The 18,756-nt window shown below is 43.9% G+C and overlaps 1 protein-coding gene across 3 annotated transcripts; it reads right to left on the reverse strand.

The window, feature by feature from the left end:
- Positions 1-1,832: 1,832 nt before the first annotated feature.
- Positions 1,833-17,123, reverse strand: LOC5509513 (dorsal-ventral patterning tolloid-like protein 1). 3 transcript variants are annotated; one of them, XM_048733625.1, is made up of 6 exons: positions 16,946-17,123; positions 9,850-9,882; positions 5,745-6,110; positions 4,860-5,050; positions 4,008-4,227; positions 1,833-2,658 (listed from the first exon to the last, which is right to left on the reverse strand). In XM_048733625.1, exons 1-6 carry the CDS (start codon positions 16,995-16,997, stop codon positions 2,300-2,302), a joined length of 1,221 nt encoding a protein of 406 aa, XP_048589582.1. In that variant the 5' UTR covers positions 16,998-17,123; the 3' UTR covers positions 1,833-2,299. The 3 variants fall into 3 exon arrangements, with proteins under 3 accessions (XP_048589582.1, XP_048589583.1, XP_048589584.1); XM_048733626.1 differs by lacking the exon at positions 16,946-17,123 and adding an exon at positions 10,885-12,608; XM_048733627.1 differs by lacking the exon at positions 16,946-17,123 and adding an exon at positions 10,377-12,604.
- Positions 17,124-18,756: the final 1,633 nt, after the last annotated feature.

An 18,756-nucleotide genomic window follows, 5' to 3' on the forward strand; every position in this document is an offset into this window, starting at 1 on the left:
AATGGTTGGATCCAGGGTTTCTAAAAACACCAAAATATAATGCATTACTGGGTGTATATGAAAGGGTTTGGTTTGAAATTAGAAGTTAGCATTTTAGCACTGTCAGTGATGCCTTAGATGTTTTTTAGGATTTGCTTCCAAAGTCAATCTGTTTTTTCTTCATTGCATTCATTTTAGAGTAGGGCACCAACAACAAGGCCACTATATGGTAAATGGTGGGTGCACCAATATGTAATGCATGAAAGGAGATATATTTTCGGATTTTAATTTCCAGACATTTTTCTGAATATTCGGTCCAATGAAGGAGAGAATCGCCACTAAATCAATACATAAAAATTACAGTATGGCATCTAAACAGTCTAAATATATTATTTCAAATCTGTGGAATGCTGTTACATCCATGACCTATTCTGCACAAGGGCAAAGCTTGTCGGAGTATTGTTTTGATTAAAAAAATATATTTATAAACTTCTATGATGGGACATAAGAATTTACCATTAGACTCTTGACAACTTTGACAGCCATATTCACACCAGGAATTGTGTTTGTTAACTTTGATGTACTGCATAATTTAAATTATTGAATAAGGCCTGGATCCATTTGGTTGGTACAATAAATAAATCTCAGTAAAGAGCAGGATCCTAGATCCCCCAAAAATACCTCAATCAGTCAACATAGAAGGTGTTCAATGCTGGCTCCGCTTTTAGGCAGTGCCTAAATCTATATATTACGAATGCTTAGAAGAAATAATGTTTGTTAATGTGTATGTTTTTTTTCTGGCTTGATGCGATATTTTCGATTTACATTGCTTTTAGTTTTTCGTGCTTCCCGGAGGTAAGCACGAAATAATAGGAATAAAATATTATTACTGTGCCTTCATAGCGTTTTGAAAACCTTGGTGTTTGTTTGAGGAGTTATTGAGCAGACGAAAAGTGAGTTTTGACTGCACAAAAATGTTCACAGAACAGATATCACCAATGAGCGCGCTCTTTAGTCAATACGGGTCACGTGCACAATTTCACAGGACAAATATCAGTCGATAACGTCAGGCAAAGTGATGTCTGTCCTGTGAACTTTTTTGTGCAGTCAAAACTCGCTTTTCGTCTGCTCAATAACTCCTCAAACAAACACCAAGGTTTTCAAAACTCTATGAAGGCAGAGAAAGAATGCTTTATTTCTTTCATAGAGTTATCATCAATATGTTTTTTTAGAATTTATCCTGAAACGCGAAAGAAAAAGCAATGACAAAGAACTTTACAACAGCGCGCGCTCGTGGCGTCATTCCCGTGCACGTCAGCTCGCGCAGAAGACATTTCAAAATTGAAGACTTTTGCTTCAATTTCTATTCCAGCTCTCAGCAGAACAATAAGAAAACAGTCTAGGTGAAAATCCATCAGTTGAAATGCAAGTTTTGAGCTTGCAGTTTTTGGTCTTGGATTGTTGCATGGATTTTTATGAATTGCGAATGGCAAAAATAACAGCGCGCGCTCGTGGCGTCATTCCAGTGCATGTCAGCGCGCTATGAAGACACTTTTCGCATTTTCAGTGTAGTCACTGGGATATAAAATAAATAAAACCCTTCTTTGGCTCACTGTGGCTCACTGTGAAATTTCACAGTTGCCCTCGAAGCTTCGCTTCTCGGCCAACCGTTTATTTTTCGTACCATTTCTCATCCTTGGACATTATCCGCCGATATCCCAGCCGCCAGAAGGGGTTTATTTACTAAATAATTTTTGAAAATATTTGGGAGGTGGGAGGGCACGGGGGAGGGCACGTGCTCTCAGTTTCCCAACCCCTGAAGGGCCCTGTGAACAAATGATTGACGCATTAGACATGGTTCTAAGTATTTTACTAAATGTAAAGCATTTTATGCTTATAATAAGAAACTACCATAGCGACTCTCGTGTATCATACATAAATTAGACGCCATTCATTCACCTCTAACATTCATGTAAATTATTATCTCATTGCATTTTTCCCTATAAAACATATCAAAATAAGGTGTACTAAAATATATACATATTATCAACATTCTTGTCAAATACTTCTCTATTTTTGCAATTTAAATGTCCCATGAAAATAAATTACAGTAAGATATCTATAAAAATCTGAATACTCTCACATTGATTAACCAACAATAAGCAATAGAGAACTGAATTGTAGAGGCTTTTGCGCATGTCACGAGTGAGAATACCGCATTCCACTGTGAAAAGCTCCTCTTCCTATAATCTCTGCTTATATCTATTATACATCTTCAATTTTTCTCTACCCCGAAAATAATACCAAGTATGGGGACATGCTATAAAATGGCAATCGGTCTAGAGAGCTGCGTTTGACAATACGTACAATAGTACATAGGAGTATGCACGGCCGCAAAGTGTCTTGGGTAATCCTCGGCGTATTCTGATTCGCCATCATGGATTAAGTGCACGTGAGTATGATACACGCACGAATCGCACGTGTCACTAGTCCAGTCCGTAGGACTCGATCCAGTTCTTGGTTGGCTTTGCTCTACTAAAGTCGTGGACGTTTGCGAAGGTCGCTGTTTCCTTCGATCCCGTGATAGCTTTCTGCTCGCTATGCAAACCATGAAGAAAGTGAGAAGGGCCATGAGCGTGAAGCTCGCGCACAAAATACCCACCACCGTGTCTAGGGAAACTGCAATAGAAAGGGAAATCTTAGGCCGGCGGACAGAACCGACAGACGGCCGGTCGGACGTTAGGGCATCCGGTTAAGCGATCGACAACAGGGTATTTAACCTCCCCCCTTGTACAGGGTATTTAACCCCCCCCCTTGTACAGGGTATTTAACCTCCCCCCCTTGTACAGGGTATTTAACCTCCCCCCCTTGTACATGGTATTTAACCTCCCTCATTGTACAGGGTATTCGACCTCCCCCTTGTACAGGGTATTTAACCTCCCTCTTGTACAGGGTATTTAACCTCCCCCTTGTACAGGGTATTTAACCTCCCTCCTTGTACAGGGTATTTAACCTCCTCCTTGTACAGGGTATTTAATTTCCCCCTTGTACAGGGTATTTAACCTCCCCCCCTTGTACAGGGTATTTAACCTCCCCCCTTGTACAGGGTATTTAAACTCCCCCTTGTACAGGGTATTTAACCTTCCCCCTTGTACAGGGTATTTAACCTCCCCCTTCTACAGGGTTTTAATCTCCCTCTTGTACAGGGTATTTAACCTCCCCCTTGTACAGGGTATTTAACCTCCCCCCTTGTACAGGGTATTTAAACTCCCCCATGTACAGGGTATCTAACCCCCTCCCCCCTTGTACAGGGTATTTAACCTCCCCCTTGTACAGGGTATCTAACCTCCCCCCTTGTAAAGGGTATTTAACCTCCCTCCTTGTACAGGGTATTTAACCTCCCCCCTTGTACAGGGTATTTAACCTCCCCCCTTGTACAGGGTATTTAACCTTCCCCCATGTACAGGGTATCTAACCTCCCCCTTGTACAGGGTATTTAACCTCCCCCTTGTACAGGGTATTTAACCTCCCTCCTTGTACAGGGTATTTAACCTCCCTCCTTGTACAGGGTATTTAACCTCCCCCCCTTGTACAGGGTATTTAACCTCCCCCCTTGTACAGGGTATTTAACCTCCCCCCTTGTACAGGGTATTTAACCTCCCCCTTGTACAGGGTATTTAACCTCCCTCCTTGTACAGGGTATTTAACCTCCCCCCTTGTACAGGGTATTTAACCTCCCCCCTTGTACAGGGTATTTAACCTCCCCCCTTTTACAGGGTTTTAATCTCCCGCTTGTACAGGGTATTTAACCTTCCCCCATGTACAGGGTATCTAACCTCCCCCTTGTACAGGGTATTTTACCTCCCTCCTTGTAAACCTCCCCCCTTGTACAGGGTTCTAATCTCCCGCTTGTACAGGGTATCTAACCTCCTCTCTTATTCAGGGTATTTAACCTTCCCCCTTACATAAAAGGATGAACGAGCTTTTTAATGCATATGCAAATTAAATTCTTTTCTGTTTTTGGGTACCTTCTTTCGCTTCCGGCTGTTTGGTCTGGATTTTCTCTGCTATCCCACAACTGTGTTCTTCGTACTTCGCCATAAAGCCGTGTTTTGTGAGATCCACGCCAGCGCCGTACTGGAATCGTATCCACATGTGACGAGTAGTGGAACACATGGTCTCGGGCTCACTTATGCTGTGACAGAACTCAGCGATGAGCCTGCTTGTCTCGTTCATCCCATCTCTGACCTAAAGATGGGGAAGATAACAATTAAAGACCCGTTCATCCCATCTCTGACCTAAAGATGGGAAAGATAACAATTAAAGACCTGTTCATCCTATCTCTGACCTAAAGATGGGAGAGATAACAATAAAAGACTCGTTCATCCCATCTCTGACCTAAAGATGGGAAAGATAACGATAAAAGACTCGTTCATCCCATCTCTGACCTAAAGATGGGAAAGATAACGATAAAAGACTCGTTCATCCCATCTCTGACCTAAAGATGGGAGAGATAACAATAAAAGACTCGTTACTCCCAGCCTTCTTGTCATCGTAAAAGAGTACCAAGTTCGGTAAAACATCTATTTCCATCGGGTGATTTGAGGAAGACAATGCGATATTTTTTGTTGATAAAATATTCATGTTTGTTTTTAGATGTTTTTTTCGAGATTTCAGCACATTTTGTGCCTTCCAATATTAAATAAAAACAATAACAAAGGTGTGGCTGACGAGGGCTCTTTAAAAGAGGCTGGCATCTGAATGGAGGTATCTAAAATAAAGGATTCTGGCGAAGAGCAAACATTTTGGGCCTTAACACAGTTGAAAATTAAAACAATGATTTTGACCGACGTTAGACGCAAGTAAGAGCCTACGCTCACCTGTATGCGGTTGCACCCACAAGGAGTACTGCATCTCGGAAGGGAGATGTTGTAGATTGTGAGCCTCGTGCGACTCTCGCGCCCGGCACGTACCAGCCACGTGCACTGACGATCAGAGCCACATGACGCCGAGGTCTTTGGACTTGAAAAGGTCCCGGATCGGTCGCTGAGATAGAGGGGCTCTTTGAAGGCTGTGATTGATTGCAGGAGCACTGATTAGTCTTGAAGTAATTACAAGCTGCGCATTTTGTTTATATTTCAAGAAAGGACCGGTGGTATATAAGGCGCGGTCCTGGTCCAATACGTTATTATTATTAAACTTCGTCTAGTGCAGAGCCAAGGGCGTTGGGAACAGAGGTTGTTTGGTAAATTTATTTAGAAATCAGAAACAACGAAACTCCCCTGTGATTTGGTCGAATTGTGCCTTGTTTGAGAGTTCTGTCAGAGCCACCTCCCCCGGGTTGAACTCGCCCCAGACCCCGTTCATCTATTCATATCAGTCAGTCTTGGTTTAAAAACTGTCGTTTTTCTAGCTTGCTTGGTCATTTTCTTATTAGGCATTACATACCATATTTGTGAGTCCGCTTCAATCATTTTTGCGCTTTTTTATAGCTCTAGAGCTTTGTAAGTCAAGAATGTCCACGTAAACTTACAGGAATTCTTGTTTACTACAATTTTGCGGACAGCCATCTTGGAAATGGAGCTTGGTCTCTAACGTTTTAGAATATCACAGGTCTCCCACGCGCTCGCCCCATGCCCTTTTAGACCATTTAGAAAAACGACAGCCATTGATTGATATGACCACAGGAAACCAAATATGAACACCAGGGACTTTTACAATAATAAATCTTATCCACATATGGATATATATCTTACTTTACTTACTTTTCCCGTTTTTCTGAGCTGTATAAACGGCACGAAACCCCTGAAATCTGCCGCCGACGTCTGAATAAAATTTAACCCAAAGGTATCTGCCCGTAGAGAAAATAGTGCCCAGTCTGCTGCTCTCGCAGAACTTCCCTATCAATGGCGCCGAAGAGTTCCGCCCATCTCTTATCTCCACATAGTCGCATTTACAAAACATACAGTACTCCAAGTCAAAGTGCGTGAATTCTAACTTGACGTGGTAGCCATTACGAACGAAGATTATCCACTCACAGCTGATTCTATGGGGGTAGTACTCCGGGAAATGTGGAGTTGATATCTCCCCCTTGACTCCGGCTACGACTCCGTCTGCAGGACAGCGGCGGGCTGCAATATAAGGGGATTACATAAGAGCCGAGCTGGGCTGCAATATTATGCATAAGGGGACTACTTAAGAGGCGAGTTGGGCTAGGCGAGTTGGGCTAGGCGAGTTGGGCTAGGCGAGTTGCGCTAGGCGAGTTGGGCTAGGCGAGTTGCGCTAGGCGAGTTGGGCTAGGCGAGTTGCGCTAGGCGAGTTGGGCTAGGCGAGTTGGGCTAGGCGAGTTGGGCTAGGCGAGTTGGGCTAGGCGAGTTGGGCTAGGCGAGTTGCGCTAGGCGAGTTGCGCTAGGCGAGTTGCGCTAGGCGAGTTGGGCTAGGCGAGTTGCGCTAGGCGAGTTGGGCTAGGCGAGTTGCGCTAGGCGAGTTGCGCTAGGCGAGTTGCGCTAGGCGAGTTGCGCTAGGCGAGTTGCGCTAGGCGAGTTGCGCTAGGCGCGTTGGGCTAGGCGAGTTGCGCTAGGCGAGTTGGGCTAGGCGAGTTGCGCTAGGCGAGTTGCGCTAGGCGAGTTGGGCTAGGCGAGTTGCGCTAGGCGAGTTGCGCTAGGCGAGTTGGGCTAGGCGAGTTGGGCTAGGCGAGTTGGGCTAGGCGAGTTGCGCTAGGCGAGTTGCGCTAGGCGAGTTGCGCTAGGCGAGTTGGGCTAGGCGAGTTGAGCTAGGCGAGTTGGGCTAGGCAAGTTGCGCTAGGCGAGTTGCGCTAGGCGAGTTGCGCTAGGCGAGTTGGGCTAGGCGAGTTGGGTTAGGCGAGTTGCGCTAGGCGAGTTGGGCTAGGCGAGTTGCGCTAGGCGAGTTGGGCTAGGCGAGTTGGGCTAGGCGAGTTGGGCTAGGCGAGTTGGGCTAGGCGAGTTGCGCTAGGCGAGTTGCGCTAGGCGAGTTGGGCTAGGCGAGTTGGGTTAGGCGAGTTGCGCTAGGCGAGTTGGGCTAGGCGAGCTGCGCTAGGCGAGTTGGGCTAGGCGAGTTGGGCTAGGCGAGTTGGGCTAGGCGAGTTGCGCTAGGCGAGTTGGGCTAGGCGAGTTGGGCTAGGCGAGTTGCGCTAGGCGAGTTGGGCTAGGCGAGTTGCGCCAGGCGAGTTGGGCTAGGCGAGTTGCGCTAGGCGAGTTGCGCTAGGCGAGTTGGGCTAGGCGAGTTGGGCTAGGCGAGTTGGGCTAGGCGAGTTGCGCTAGGCGAGTTGGGCTAGGCGAGTTGCGCTAGGCGAGTTGGGCTAGGCGAGTTGCGCTAGGCGAGTTGGGCTAGGCGAGTTGCGCTAGGCGAGTTGGGCTAGGCGAGTTGCGCTAGGCGAGTTGGGCTAGGCGAGTTGGGCTAGGCGAGTTGCGCTAGGCGAGTTGGGCTAGGCGAGTTGCGCTAGGCGAGTTGGGCTAGGCGAGTTGGGCTAGGCGAGTTGGGCTAGGCGAGTTGCGCTAGGCGAGTTGGGCTAGGCGAGTTGCGCCAGGCGAGTTGGGCTAGGCGAGTTGCGCTAGGCGAGTTGCGCTAGGCGAGTTGCGCTAGGCGAGTTGGGCTAGGCGAGTTGGGCTAGGCGAGTTGCGCTAGGCGAGTTGCGCTAGGCGAGTTGGGCTAGGCGAGTTGGGTTAGGCGAGTTGCGCTAGGCGAGTTGGGCTAGGCGAGCTCATATCAAACATATTCCCCAAGGATAGTGTCCTTCGTTTGCATTGCCTTATATGGTCATTGATGCCCATATTTAGAAGAGCTAAAGTTTTCCCGCTCCCTGATCTCCAGAAAATATGGTGAAAAATGCTGATTCCTGTCAATTTGAGACTCGTGGCAAGAATTTGTCCAAAAAAACCTGACAGCTTGGTTAAATTTTCATCTCACTAATCTTGGAATACCCTTAGACCCAGGCCTCCCAGAGATTGACCGAGCGGGTTTGAAGGTCACCCAAATATTGATATGCGCTAGGCGAGTTGGGCTAGGCGAGTTGGGCTAGGCGAGTTGGGCTAGGCGAGTTGCGCTAGGCGAGTTGGGCTAGGCGAGTTGGGCTAGGCGAGTTGCGCTAGGCGAGTTGGGCTAGGCGAGTTGCGCCAGGCGAGTTGGGCTAGGCGAGTTGCGCTAGGCGAGTTGCGCTAGGCGAGTTGGGCTAGGCGAGTTGGGCTAGGCGAGTTGGGCTAGGCGAGTTGCGCTAGGCGAGTTGGGCTAGGCGAGTTGGGCTAGGCGAGTTGGGCTAGGCGAGTTGGGCTAGGCGAGTTGCGCTAGGCGAGTTGGGCTAGGCGAGTTGCGCCAGGCGAGTTGGGCTAGGCGAGTTGCGCTAGGCGAGTTGCGCTAGGCGAGTTGCGCTAGGCGAGTTGGGCTAGGCGAGTTGGGCTAGGCGAGTTGGGCTAGGCGAGTTGGGCTAGGCGAGTTGGGCTAGGCGAGTTGGGCTAGGCGAGTTGCGCTAGGCGAGTTGCGCTAGGCGAGTTGCGCTAGGCGAGTTGGGCTAGGCGAGTTGGGCTAGGCGAGTTGGGCTAGGCGAGTTGGGCTAGGCGAGTTGGGCTAGGCGAGTTGGGCTAGGCGAGTTGCGCTAGGCGAGTTGGGCTAGGCGAGTTGCGCTAGGCGAGTTGGGCTAGGCGAGTTGCGCTAGGCGAGTTGGGCTAGGCGAGTTGCGCTAGGCGAGTTGGGCTAGGCGAGTTGCGCTAGGCGAGTTGGGCTAGGCGAGTTGCGCCAGGCGAGTTGGGCTAGGCGAGTTGCGCTAGGCGAGTTGCGCTAGGCGAGTTGCGCTAGGCGAGTTGGGCTAGGCGAGTTGGGCTAGGCGAGTTGGGCTAGGCGAGTTGGGCTAGGCGAGTTGGGCTAGGCGAGTTGGGCTAGGCGAGTTGCGCTAGGCGAGTTGGGCTAGGCGAGTTGCGCTAGGCGAGTTGGGCTAGGCGAGTTGCGCCAGGCGAGTTGGGCTAGGCGAGTTGCGCTAGGCGAGTTGCGCTAGGCGAGTTGGGCTAGGCGAGTTGGGCTAGGCGAGTTGGGCTAGGCGAGTTGCGCTAGGCGAGTTGGGCTAGGCGAGTTGCGCTAGGCGAGTTGGGCTAGGCGAGTTGCGCTAGGCGAGTTGGGCTAGGCGAGTTGCGCTAGGCGAGTTGGGCTGCAATATTATGCAAAAGGGGACTACTTAAGAAGCGAGTCGGGTTCTTTGGGGGGAATAAGCGGTGAACATTAAACGCGGACCTGGTCTTTGATGCTACTCGAACTTTTTGTTTATTATTGTTTATTATTTTGTTTAAAAACCAAACAGACCCTACCGCTTAATTCCGTATTATCTTTTTCGAAATAGGAAGGGCCGTTTGTAAAAGGGTTGGTCAATTTTGTGTGCTTAACACAGCCCTTTTAAGGCGATGCTAGAGGCTGCGTGAAATATTCGGTGCGAAAAAGTTTATTTGATCCTAAGAAAGACGAATTTAGATACAAAAGAGCCGTTATAAAGAGACATAGACCTAAAAAAGACCCTCAGCAACACCTGTGTTATTGCTTTTCTTCTAAATAAAAGACATGTGTAACAAAGGTAAAAGTAACTACCTAAAAAAACAAATTTAATCGCAAATATCGAAATTTTCCAAATTGGAAATGGATGGTTTACCGCACTTGTAACTTTTCTAGGTTGACAAACTGGCGATTGAAAGAGACTCTTTAAACAATTATAGATCAAATCAATACCCAGATATTTATTGTACAATCAACGGTCCCTTTAAGGCTTGGCTCAGTCGAGGGTTCAAGTTAAATTTACCACTATTGTCATTTCTAAGTAGAGTCGACAATACAGTCTGGTTTGGGAGTCGAAAAGCAATCTGGTGTTTATCTTACCAGCTGATAAAGCGAAGAGTGTCCACGCTATCACTGTAATAAGAACAAAAAAATCACGTTACATGAGAATACATTCAGTAAACTTGGTGTTTATACATACCTTCCTAGTGCCAAATGGGAATAATGGCAGGTTTTTCTCTTTCACGTTTTTTCTTTTGAAATTTTGTTTTGTTTCTTTATCACTTCCGTTTATTTTTACATTTATAATTATATACCATGCAATTTGGAAATCAAGAGAGCATAGAGAAATTAAACTATTAGCAATCTCATCAGATATGTTTATTCAGAGTATTTGAAACACGTTAGAAATTTTCAGACGGAAAGAAATACAGAATAAGAAATTGACATAAATATTAATATTATTATTCAGGTTGTAATTATTTTTTAAAGTTTTTTTTTAGGTTAAAGCATGGCTTTAAAACGCCTTGTCTTATTGTCATGCATATCTTGGTTCTTTTAGTAACAATCTTTTCCATTACTCTGGTTCCAGAGCCTTGAATTAGATATTAGATCTCGAATTAAATTACCTCGCTGGCCACTAAATCATAAATAGAGAGACGTTCGAGGATCTGGAACCAGGGTACTTTTCCATGGGTTTGATGCGTCTTTACTTCTTGACAACATCTTGTGCCTTTTGCAAGTTTGGCACATTGTCTCACCAAATACAGACTTACTAACGAGAATTCGCGCTCAAAACAATTCGGTTCTTTCCGATTCATCAATCATACAGGCTTGGGTTATCTGTGGGAGACGTTGTACGTTCTTGTAGGCGGGGAAGTTTTTGTTATGTCAATATTTAACTAGGTAAATCTGTCAATAATAAAAGTCACGCTTCTAAATGCGTAGCCTTCTTTCGTTGCATCTCGCTTCGTCGCTTACGAGTTTGTGAAAGTCGAATAAATTCGCGTTGCATAGATCGATAGAAACGAGTGGCTTCATTTCGTTTGAACAGTCAGGAAGTAATAAGGTCATAAGCAAATAAACAAGACGATGACACGCGTAGTCAAAGGAGAACTGTTTTGACAATCAACTCACCGAAAGTGTAGGCGACCTGAGGAGGTGAGGACTCGAGCATCGTGCGACTAGCGGTGAGCGCTCGGGCAAGCTCATGTCAATAGATTTCCCGGCTTGTGTGGATGTGTCAGCCTTAAGGTCATGGCTAACAAACGGATTGCAAGATGGCGAAATAATAGTGAGCTTCTTGTCAATATTACATAGGGTGGTAGAGTCGGAATGGTTGACAGCCCTAAACCCCTCTCAAAGCCGCAATAACGGATAAAAACATTGTGACAAGACGCAACAGCTTCTAATCCTTCCCAGCAGTGCGATACAAAAAAAAAGGGGTTGGCCCCTTAAAACAGACTCTCCTTTTCGCAATTAATGTTCTTTTTCACACACTGCGCACTGTGTAATTAATAGCTGTTAAACCTCATTTGTCGTTGCAGAATAAATGGCTGTAATTATGTGTCTTTCAAATGAACATTTCTCTTGCAGGAGTGTTTAATCTATGACTTCTCCAAACAGTCATTAGTAGGGAGAAAGGAAAGGCGAATATTTAGTTCTGACATTTTACGAGCCTGTTATTAACTGCCTTTGAATGGGCGATAAATCTTCGCGCATAATGCAACCGTGTCACATATATTGGCCTCCTTGTCAAAACACAAACTATTTCATAACTATTTCTGCATGCATAATTCAATCAAGTTTATTTCATATATAGTATAATTACAAAAATGCAAAAAATAAGTGATGATTAGGAGTCTACTAAAAAGCACGAGGTGTAGACCCCTTTCACAATTTACAAAATGATTATATCAAAACTAGGTTTAACTCAAAACCAGGGAAATCCGTCATGTCGAAAGAAATGCAGTCGGGCAATAGGCGACAAGTTTGCGCGACGATACTGATTTGCTTTAGCATTGCTACTTTTCGGGGTTGAACATTAGAAGCTAATTTTAACGTCGTAATCAGCTAGCTATGAGAAACAGGAAAACGTAGAATAGAATAGTTTCTACGTATGCTGTGAGAATGTTAATTCGACTTCACATTTCCTAGGAGGTTGGTATTCTTTTTAAAGATCAGAGGCTTTGAAAGCAAGCTACTGCTTCAAAAAACGAAAGACCCTATTAAATGTTACTAAATTCATTTTTCGTTGGCTTTTCTGTATCAAAATAACCATTTACCGAATGACCCCTCCAACGGTCCCATGGTACATTTTCCCGCAAAAATATCATGTCTCTGCGGAGCTTACAGCTTGACTACTGCATGATTTTTTTTACTACTGAAAAAAACGCCATGAAAAGGAAGTACGTTGATTTTGATATTGCGCTGTTGTGTGTGGTGTCTTAATCCTCTTCTGAGATCATGGACCATTCCTTAGCTTGAGAAATAGCGATGTCGGACTTAAGATTCTAAGCCGACCTCAGCTTGGTCTGTGTGGCGCCGGTTGAGACACGGATACGATAAACACGTATCATTAGATTTAAGAGCCCAGATTAACTCCTAACTTGTCACTTTGTTAGAAAAGACGGACAGCTTTCATTTTAAGTTGTCATATTTTTAGTAAAGGGACTTGAAAATGTCAAATAGACTGACAAATGATCCCAATTTATCTCCCATTTATCTCAATGCACGCGCTTTCAAGATTCCCATTTGTTCATAAAAATGACGTTCAAAAACGACGTTCAAAAAGCGTTGGAAAAATCTATATATTACGAGTTGTGAGGAGCGCTAATATTGAACCTTGTGAAATTACATCATATCACTCTATAAAATGTTTAATATGAGACTATCAATGCGATAAAAATATGATAAAATTATAGCAAAGAAAATAAATGAAATAAAAGAATCTATATCTGTACCAAGTTGTCTTGCTTCGTACAGTTATATGCTCTTTTATAAATATAAATATATTCCCGAGCATCAAGCTGTTATAGACAAATTCAGAAGCGGATCTAAGGGGAGGGCTTAAAGGGTTTAACCAGCCCCCCCCCCCCCCCCCCCCCCCTTTTGGGATGCCAGAAAGCCAAATGTAACAAAAAAAAAATAACCCCTACCCCTTTGTCACTGAGCCAACCCCCCCCCCCCCCCCCCCCTTTAGCGAAAAACTAGATCCGCTCCTGAAATTTAATGATGAGGTTGCGTGGTTTTCAAAGGCAGAACTGTTTGGCCTTTAGACTCCTTGCCGATTAAAATCAGCAAGGAGTCTAAAGGCCACAACGACTTACAAAATCGCGTCTGCAAAAGGAGACAATATACCATGAACGGTCGCGACCCAAATATACGGATTGTGATTGGCTCGTATAGACAGTGTATCAAGTGTATGTTGCAACAACTGGTGTGTGGGAGGGGGGGGGGGGGGGTTATATAGCCCGCCACCACTGAAGTTGTGGGGGGGGGAGGGGTATCACCCGCCACTAGCAACCTATTTTAAAAGTCGGGTCCCTAGCTTGGATGGTTCCTCGTCACCATGTGGGGGGGGGGGGGGACACCTTTTTTTTTAAGGCGGGTCCCTAGTTTGGAGAATTGTTTTGACCTCGTCCATTAGAGAAAGGAAAACTGCTATTTCCAGTATAAGGGAAACTGTTATTTCTAATGAAAAAAGAAAACTGGTTTTTCTAATGAAAGGAAAACTGTTATTTCCAATGAAAGGAAAACCGTTATTTCCAATAATAACACCCCCGGGTTATGTTTGTCGCACGCAATGCGCGTGACTCGTATGTACTTCTGCCTGTAGGCGCATATGTTTTTTTTATTTGCTCATTTTCCCTCTCTAAGTATCATCCTGCATTAAAATATTTTCCCTTATGGTTAAATCAAAATGGAGCCATGCAGCCGTGCCATTGGATATGTTAAAAATATGTTAAAAATATGTTAAAAATATGTTAAAAATATGTTAAAAAACCCCTACCAACACATCTGAGGCATGCAATTGCAATTCCATCTGCTTCAAGACTTCTAATTAAATACAGAATTAAAATGCAGTATTAAGGCAATCAAGAGTATAAATCAATCTTAGCTATTTTCCTATACACTCAGATCCTGACAAGTACTATTGACTATGATAGATTTGGCTACAATTTATCTGTCAAAGCAGCTATGCGTTAAATTAATTATCCATTTATCAAATCGAGTGGGTGTTGATTCGGTATTCTCTCATAATATAAATGAAATGTGGTGAGGGTAAGTTGGGCAGGAGGGGGGGGGGGGGGGGGGGGGGGTGAAGGAGTCTATTTAGGGACAGACAGGGAACCCGCCGCCCTTGGCCGCCAAAATGGAGGTCATTTCTTATTAGGATCATCAAAAACTTTTTCTTTTTCTATATGAAACCTATGACACCCCTCCCCTTCCCCAAGCATATCCTGGGAACGCCGCCTTGGCCTCTCTTTACCCCGATCTATTGTATGACTCCATATGAGATCGCACTTCCTTAAAAGGGTCATGTTGCAGCTCTTAGAGGTTTTCACCTCATTGGATTGATGCACCACAAAACAATGGGAAACAAAAAAAAGGGACAGGAATACAATAGAACAATAGGTAATCCAGTCAGTTACGTTTGGCCTTACTAGCGGGCTGCTACGATCTAAGCTGTGGTTCAAAGCACTTCGTTCGAGTCGAAGTCGCCCTGCAGTTTTTTTTTGCCGATGAAGTTTAACTGAGGTAAACCGGCTATGCCATGCTGACGAGTCCTAATAAGGACGAAACAGCTGTCCATGGTTGCCGAACTGCACGGGTAATAGACTGTGCTAGCGTCCTGTCTTGGCCCGACTGGTGCCAATGTGTGTATGCTAGTGTGCTTTTAAAGTCCACATTTATTTATACATACTCGCAAGGATAGTTTGGCTATACGACGGAGTTTTAGACTAGCAAAGGTCGCATGCGTGATCCGCACAATTGGCATCACGCTAGCCCGGTCGCAGCTCTAGATCCCACATGGATCTAAGCTGTGGTTTAAAGCACTTCGTTCGAGTCGAAGTCGCCCTGCAGTTTTTTTGCCGATGAAGTTTAACTGAGGCAAACCGGCTATGCCATGCTGACGAGTCCTAATAAGGACGAAACAGCCGTCCATGGTTGCCGAACTGCACGGGTAATAGACTGTGCTAGCGTCCCGTCTTGGCCCGACTGGTGCCAATGTGTGTATGCTAGTGTGCTTTTAAAGTCCACAAAAAATATAGCTATACATAAAACATGAGATATGTTTGATGTCAAATAAGGCCTTCATATAAACCCCTTGCTATAAAAAACTATAAATAGATAAAACATGTTATAATTTTTATGACAAATAAGGACAAAGAAATACGGGGGACATATCCTTCGTAATTGTTGAGCTGTGTTGGGCTGTTTGCACTAGATAATGCGATTGAGAATACCGTCTCGTATAAGGATAAGCACACTGGACTCCCGTTATAATCCTTAATCTTCGGGTCAGATTCTGATGAGAGTATCAAGATTGATGGATCAGTGGGCTTTTTAGATGTTTATTTTTTAAACAAAAAATAATACTTCCAACTAATTAATTATAAAACTAATAGATTGCTATCTTTTCAGCGTAAATTCACACCGAGACCGCGGCCTTGCAAAGCACTTACTCTTCAATTTTGATTTTGGATGCGTTTACAGAAAAAATAAACAAACAAACAAACAAACAAACAAACAAACAAACAAACAAACGAAGGAACGAACGATCGAACGAACACACAAACAGACAAACAAACAGACAGAGAAACAAACAAACAAACAAGGCGTAATTTCCTTCGAAAGTAAACAAAAAAAAGCAGAAAGCAGAACATTGATATAACATTATAGTACGGATTCGCTTAGGAATCCGTTATCTTTACAAGAGTCAACCTGTTCTGGATTATATACTCTCGACTACTTTTTTCACCCTATTTACTATTTTTTTTGTCCGCAAACCTTTTTTTAATTTTTTTTGTGAGATTCTTTTGTTTATTTTTTCATGCAATAGAATTATACGTTTATTTTGTGCATTATTTTATTCAGCAGCTTGCAAGGGGCGGCAAACTGACTGACCACACGTCAGTAAAAATTGAGTGTAATCTAACGCGACCTTAGCGCTTTAGCACATAAGACGCTTGGTGATAAGGCAAGACGTTGTATTTTTATCCCTTAGAAATGCGTGCAATCCTCTTTCTAGATAATCCCGGCTGTGTTGTGGTCAAGATATGAGCACCACAGACCTCGTGGGGAAGCATTTATCATCTCTAAGACGATTACCCCGAGCCATGTGGGATAAACAAATGTTCTCAAGGATCAGAACGGACAACGCGAATAACACACAAGATATTTGCAATATCTAGTCTAAAGGCGATTAAAGATCGCATGTTAGTTAAAAACCTTAGTGTAAGATGTTTTAAAAATTTTCGCTCATGTGGGATCAACTAAACTGTTCTTTCAGATAAAGACAATAAAAGATCAAAATAGTGACGACCTCCTAACTTCCTGTGTGAGATTTATGAACCATTCCACAAATCGTAGTGATATTACTAGAATGCATCAAATACCGAGTCTATAAAGCAGACATTAAATCATAAACTGTTTATATTTACGTTACCGTTATTTGATGTTACGAACGGTAAATCAAGGAGTTTGGATATTCGATTATTCCAAAAAAAAGACATACTCACCTGCCTTCCAAAGTGATCAAAATATTAGAATAAGTGAGAAATGAGACAGAGATAAATGTAATGTTAGAAATTGAATTAATTCAAGTGCCGTTGGCACGAGACGTCACTGCACCTTTCAACAGGGCAATGACAATAATGAGAAGGGTAAAGCTTCAAGGAAAACTTTTTTCAAGAAATATGACTTGTCTGATAACGAAAACATAGGGCTACAACTTAGTAACTGCTTAATATGGAATATGTTACATACTACAGCACGGGTATAAGAAACTAGCGGTGATCTGTTCTTTTACAGCGTAATATTGACTGTATGTATGCGAATATTACTTGAGCTATTATTACTTAAGTTCAAAGTCTTTTGAAATAGCCTGTTTTCTTTTTCCTAATCGACAGCAGCGTTTATATTCAAACCTGCCCCTGACAGGCAAGTCAGTGACAAGGAAATTCCGACTTACCAATATAGCTCGAGATATTTCTAGTGTCTCCCGCTTGTCTGTAGAGTACCATGACCTTTCGGAGCTGACTGTGGACTGTACGAAAACGTTCCTTATGAGAAATACACAACTTGTTTTTCTTACGAGGTACACCGTGCGTGGCACCAGGCCCCAACTAGACCCTGTACAACAGCCGTCGTGTTTTATTAGTATTTTTTATCAATACCCCTAACGATTATTCCTGAATTTCAGCTTAATTCTAATCAAGCGTTTAAGGGTTGTGCAAGACCAGCTTAGCAGATCTAATGCCACTTCAATTTCCTGAAGAAGAAGGATTATGTTTGCGTGAGCGATGCCAAATCATACGATAGCGAGCGAAGCCCGCCTATTCGCGCTCTTAACTACTTATAGAAGGATCATTCCTTCAGGCTTACTCCCAACCAGACTCGGCTTTGCCTTCTAGTCTCACTGCCATCATGGTTTTATTGTAGTTTGTACAAACATCACGTGTTTTTGCGCTTATCCGCTTATTGTTTAAAAAGCGGTCATGTCCTTTAGCCCACTTAGGCGAACTGATAAAGGAGATGTCAGTCCCAATATCTCATGTCAATCTCAACGTGTCGCATGCTCGCAAACCCAGAGGTCTTTGCGGGGACTCCCAAAGGTCCCTACCCCTGAAGGGGGTAAAACGGGAACAAGGAACAATGGCGCCAATGTGTGTATGCTATGTGCTGTTTAAGTCCACTTGATCGTTGATCTAGACCGGGAATGGGATCTTAACTTCTATGAGCGTGAGCGGAATTTGTGATAAACAGCGAACGAGAAAACAAGAATTGAGGAAAACTGAGAAAGAAAGATGGCACAGGAGACGGGTAAGACTCCACCCTCTACCCCCCCCCCCCCCCCCCCCAGTACCCAGCAGTAAACACCTGTCAGTAGACTGTCTGTAAGATATAGATAGCTGTGTGCGGGGAGGGAATGGGGGAGGGGAAACTAACTAGTGGGTTAATAAGCAGGGACACGATCAATTTATAATTGCCACATTTTACAGACTCGGTTTTACTTTGCATTAATTGTTAATTACATTTAACCATACACTATTTTTTTTTATAAGAACGTGTTATTTTCAGTTAGGGGTGTACCGCTTTTATTTTTGGAGCAATTCGTCAAGGCTGAATATGCAGTGCCATAGCAGGCCTTGAAGTATCAGGGGGGGGGGGGGGCAACAATACAGAAACATTAAGAAACTATTGGGGGTAGCCACACCCCTACTGGTCATTTCCTTATAATGTTTGAAAATATTGGGGTGGGGGGCACGTGTTCCCAGTGCCCCAGCCCCTGAACAAATGATTGACGCATTAGACATGGTTTTAAGTGTTTCACTGAATGTAAATTATTTTATGCTTTTTAGAAACTACTATAGCGACTCTCGTGTTTCATACGTTGATTAGACGCCATTCATTCACCTTTAACATTCATTTACATTATCTCATTGCATTTTTCCCTATAAAACATATCAAAATAAGGTGGCCTAACATATATACATATTATCAACATTCTTTTCAAATACTTCTCTATTTTTGCAAATTTAATGTCCCATGCTACGGCCCAGTTATGTTTTTCACGATGTTCTTAAATTTTAGTGTATATTAGAATTTAATACCCAAAGAATTATTAGGAAGAGAACTACACTAATGATCAGTAGCAAATATTAGGGATGCATTATGAACACAATTCGATTCTGCATTTTAGAACACAAACAAAACTCAACATTTTGCATCTCAGCCTCGGCATGTTCTTAACCTGGACGTTCTTATAAAAAAGAATGTATA

This window comes from Nematostella vectensis, chromosome 10 (assembly GCF_932526225.1).
Source record: "Nematostella vectensis chromosome 10, jaNemVect1.1, whole genome shotgun sequence".
Lineage (NCBI taxonomy): Eukaryota > Metazoa > Cnidaria > Anthozoa > Actiniaria > Edwardsiidae > Nematostella > Nematostella vectensis.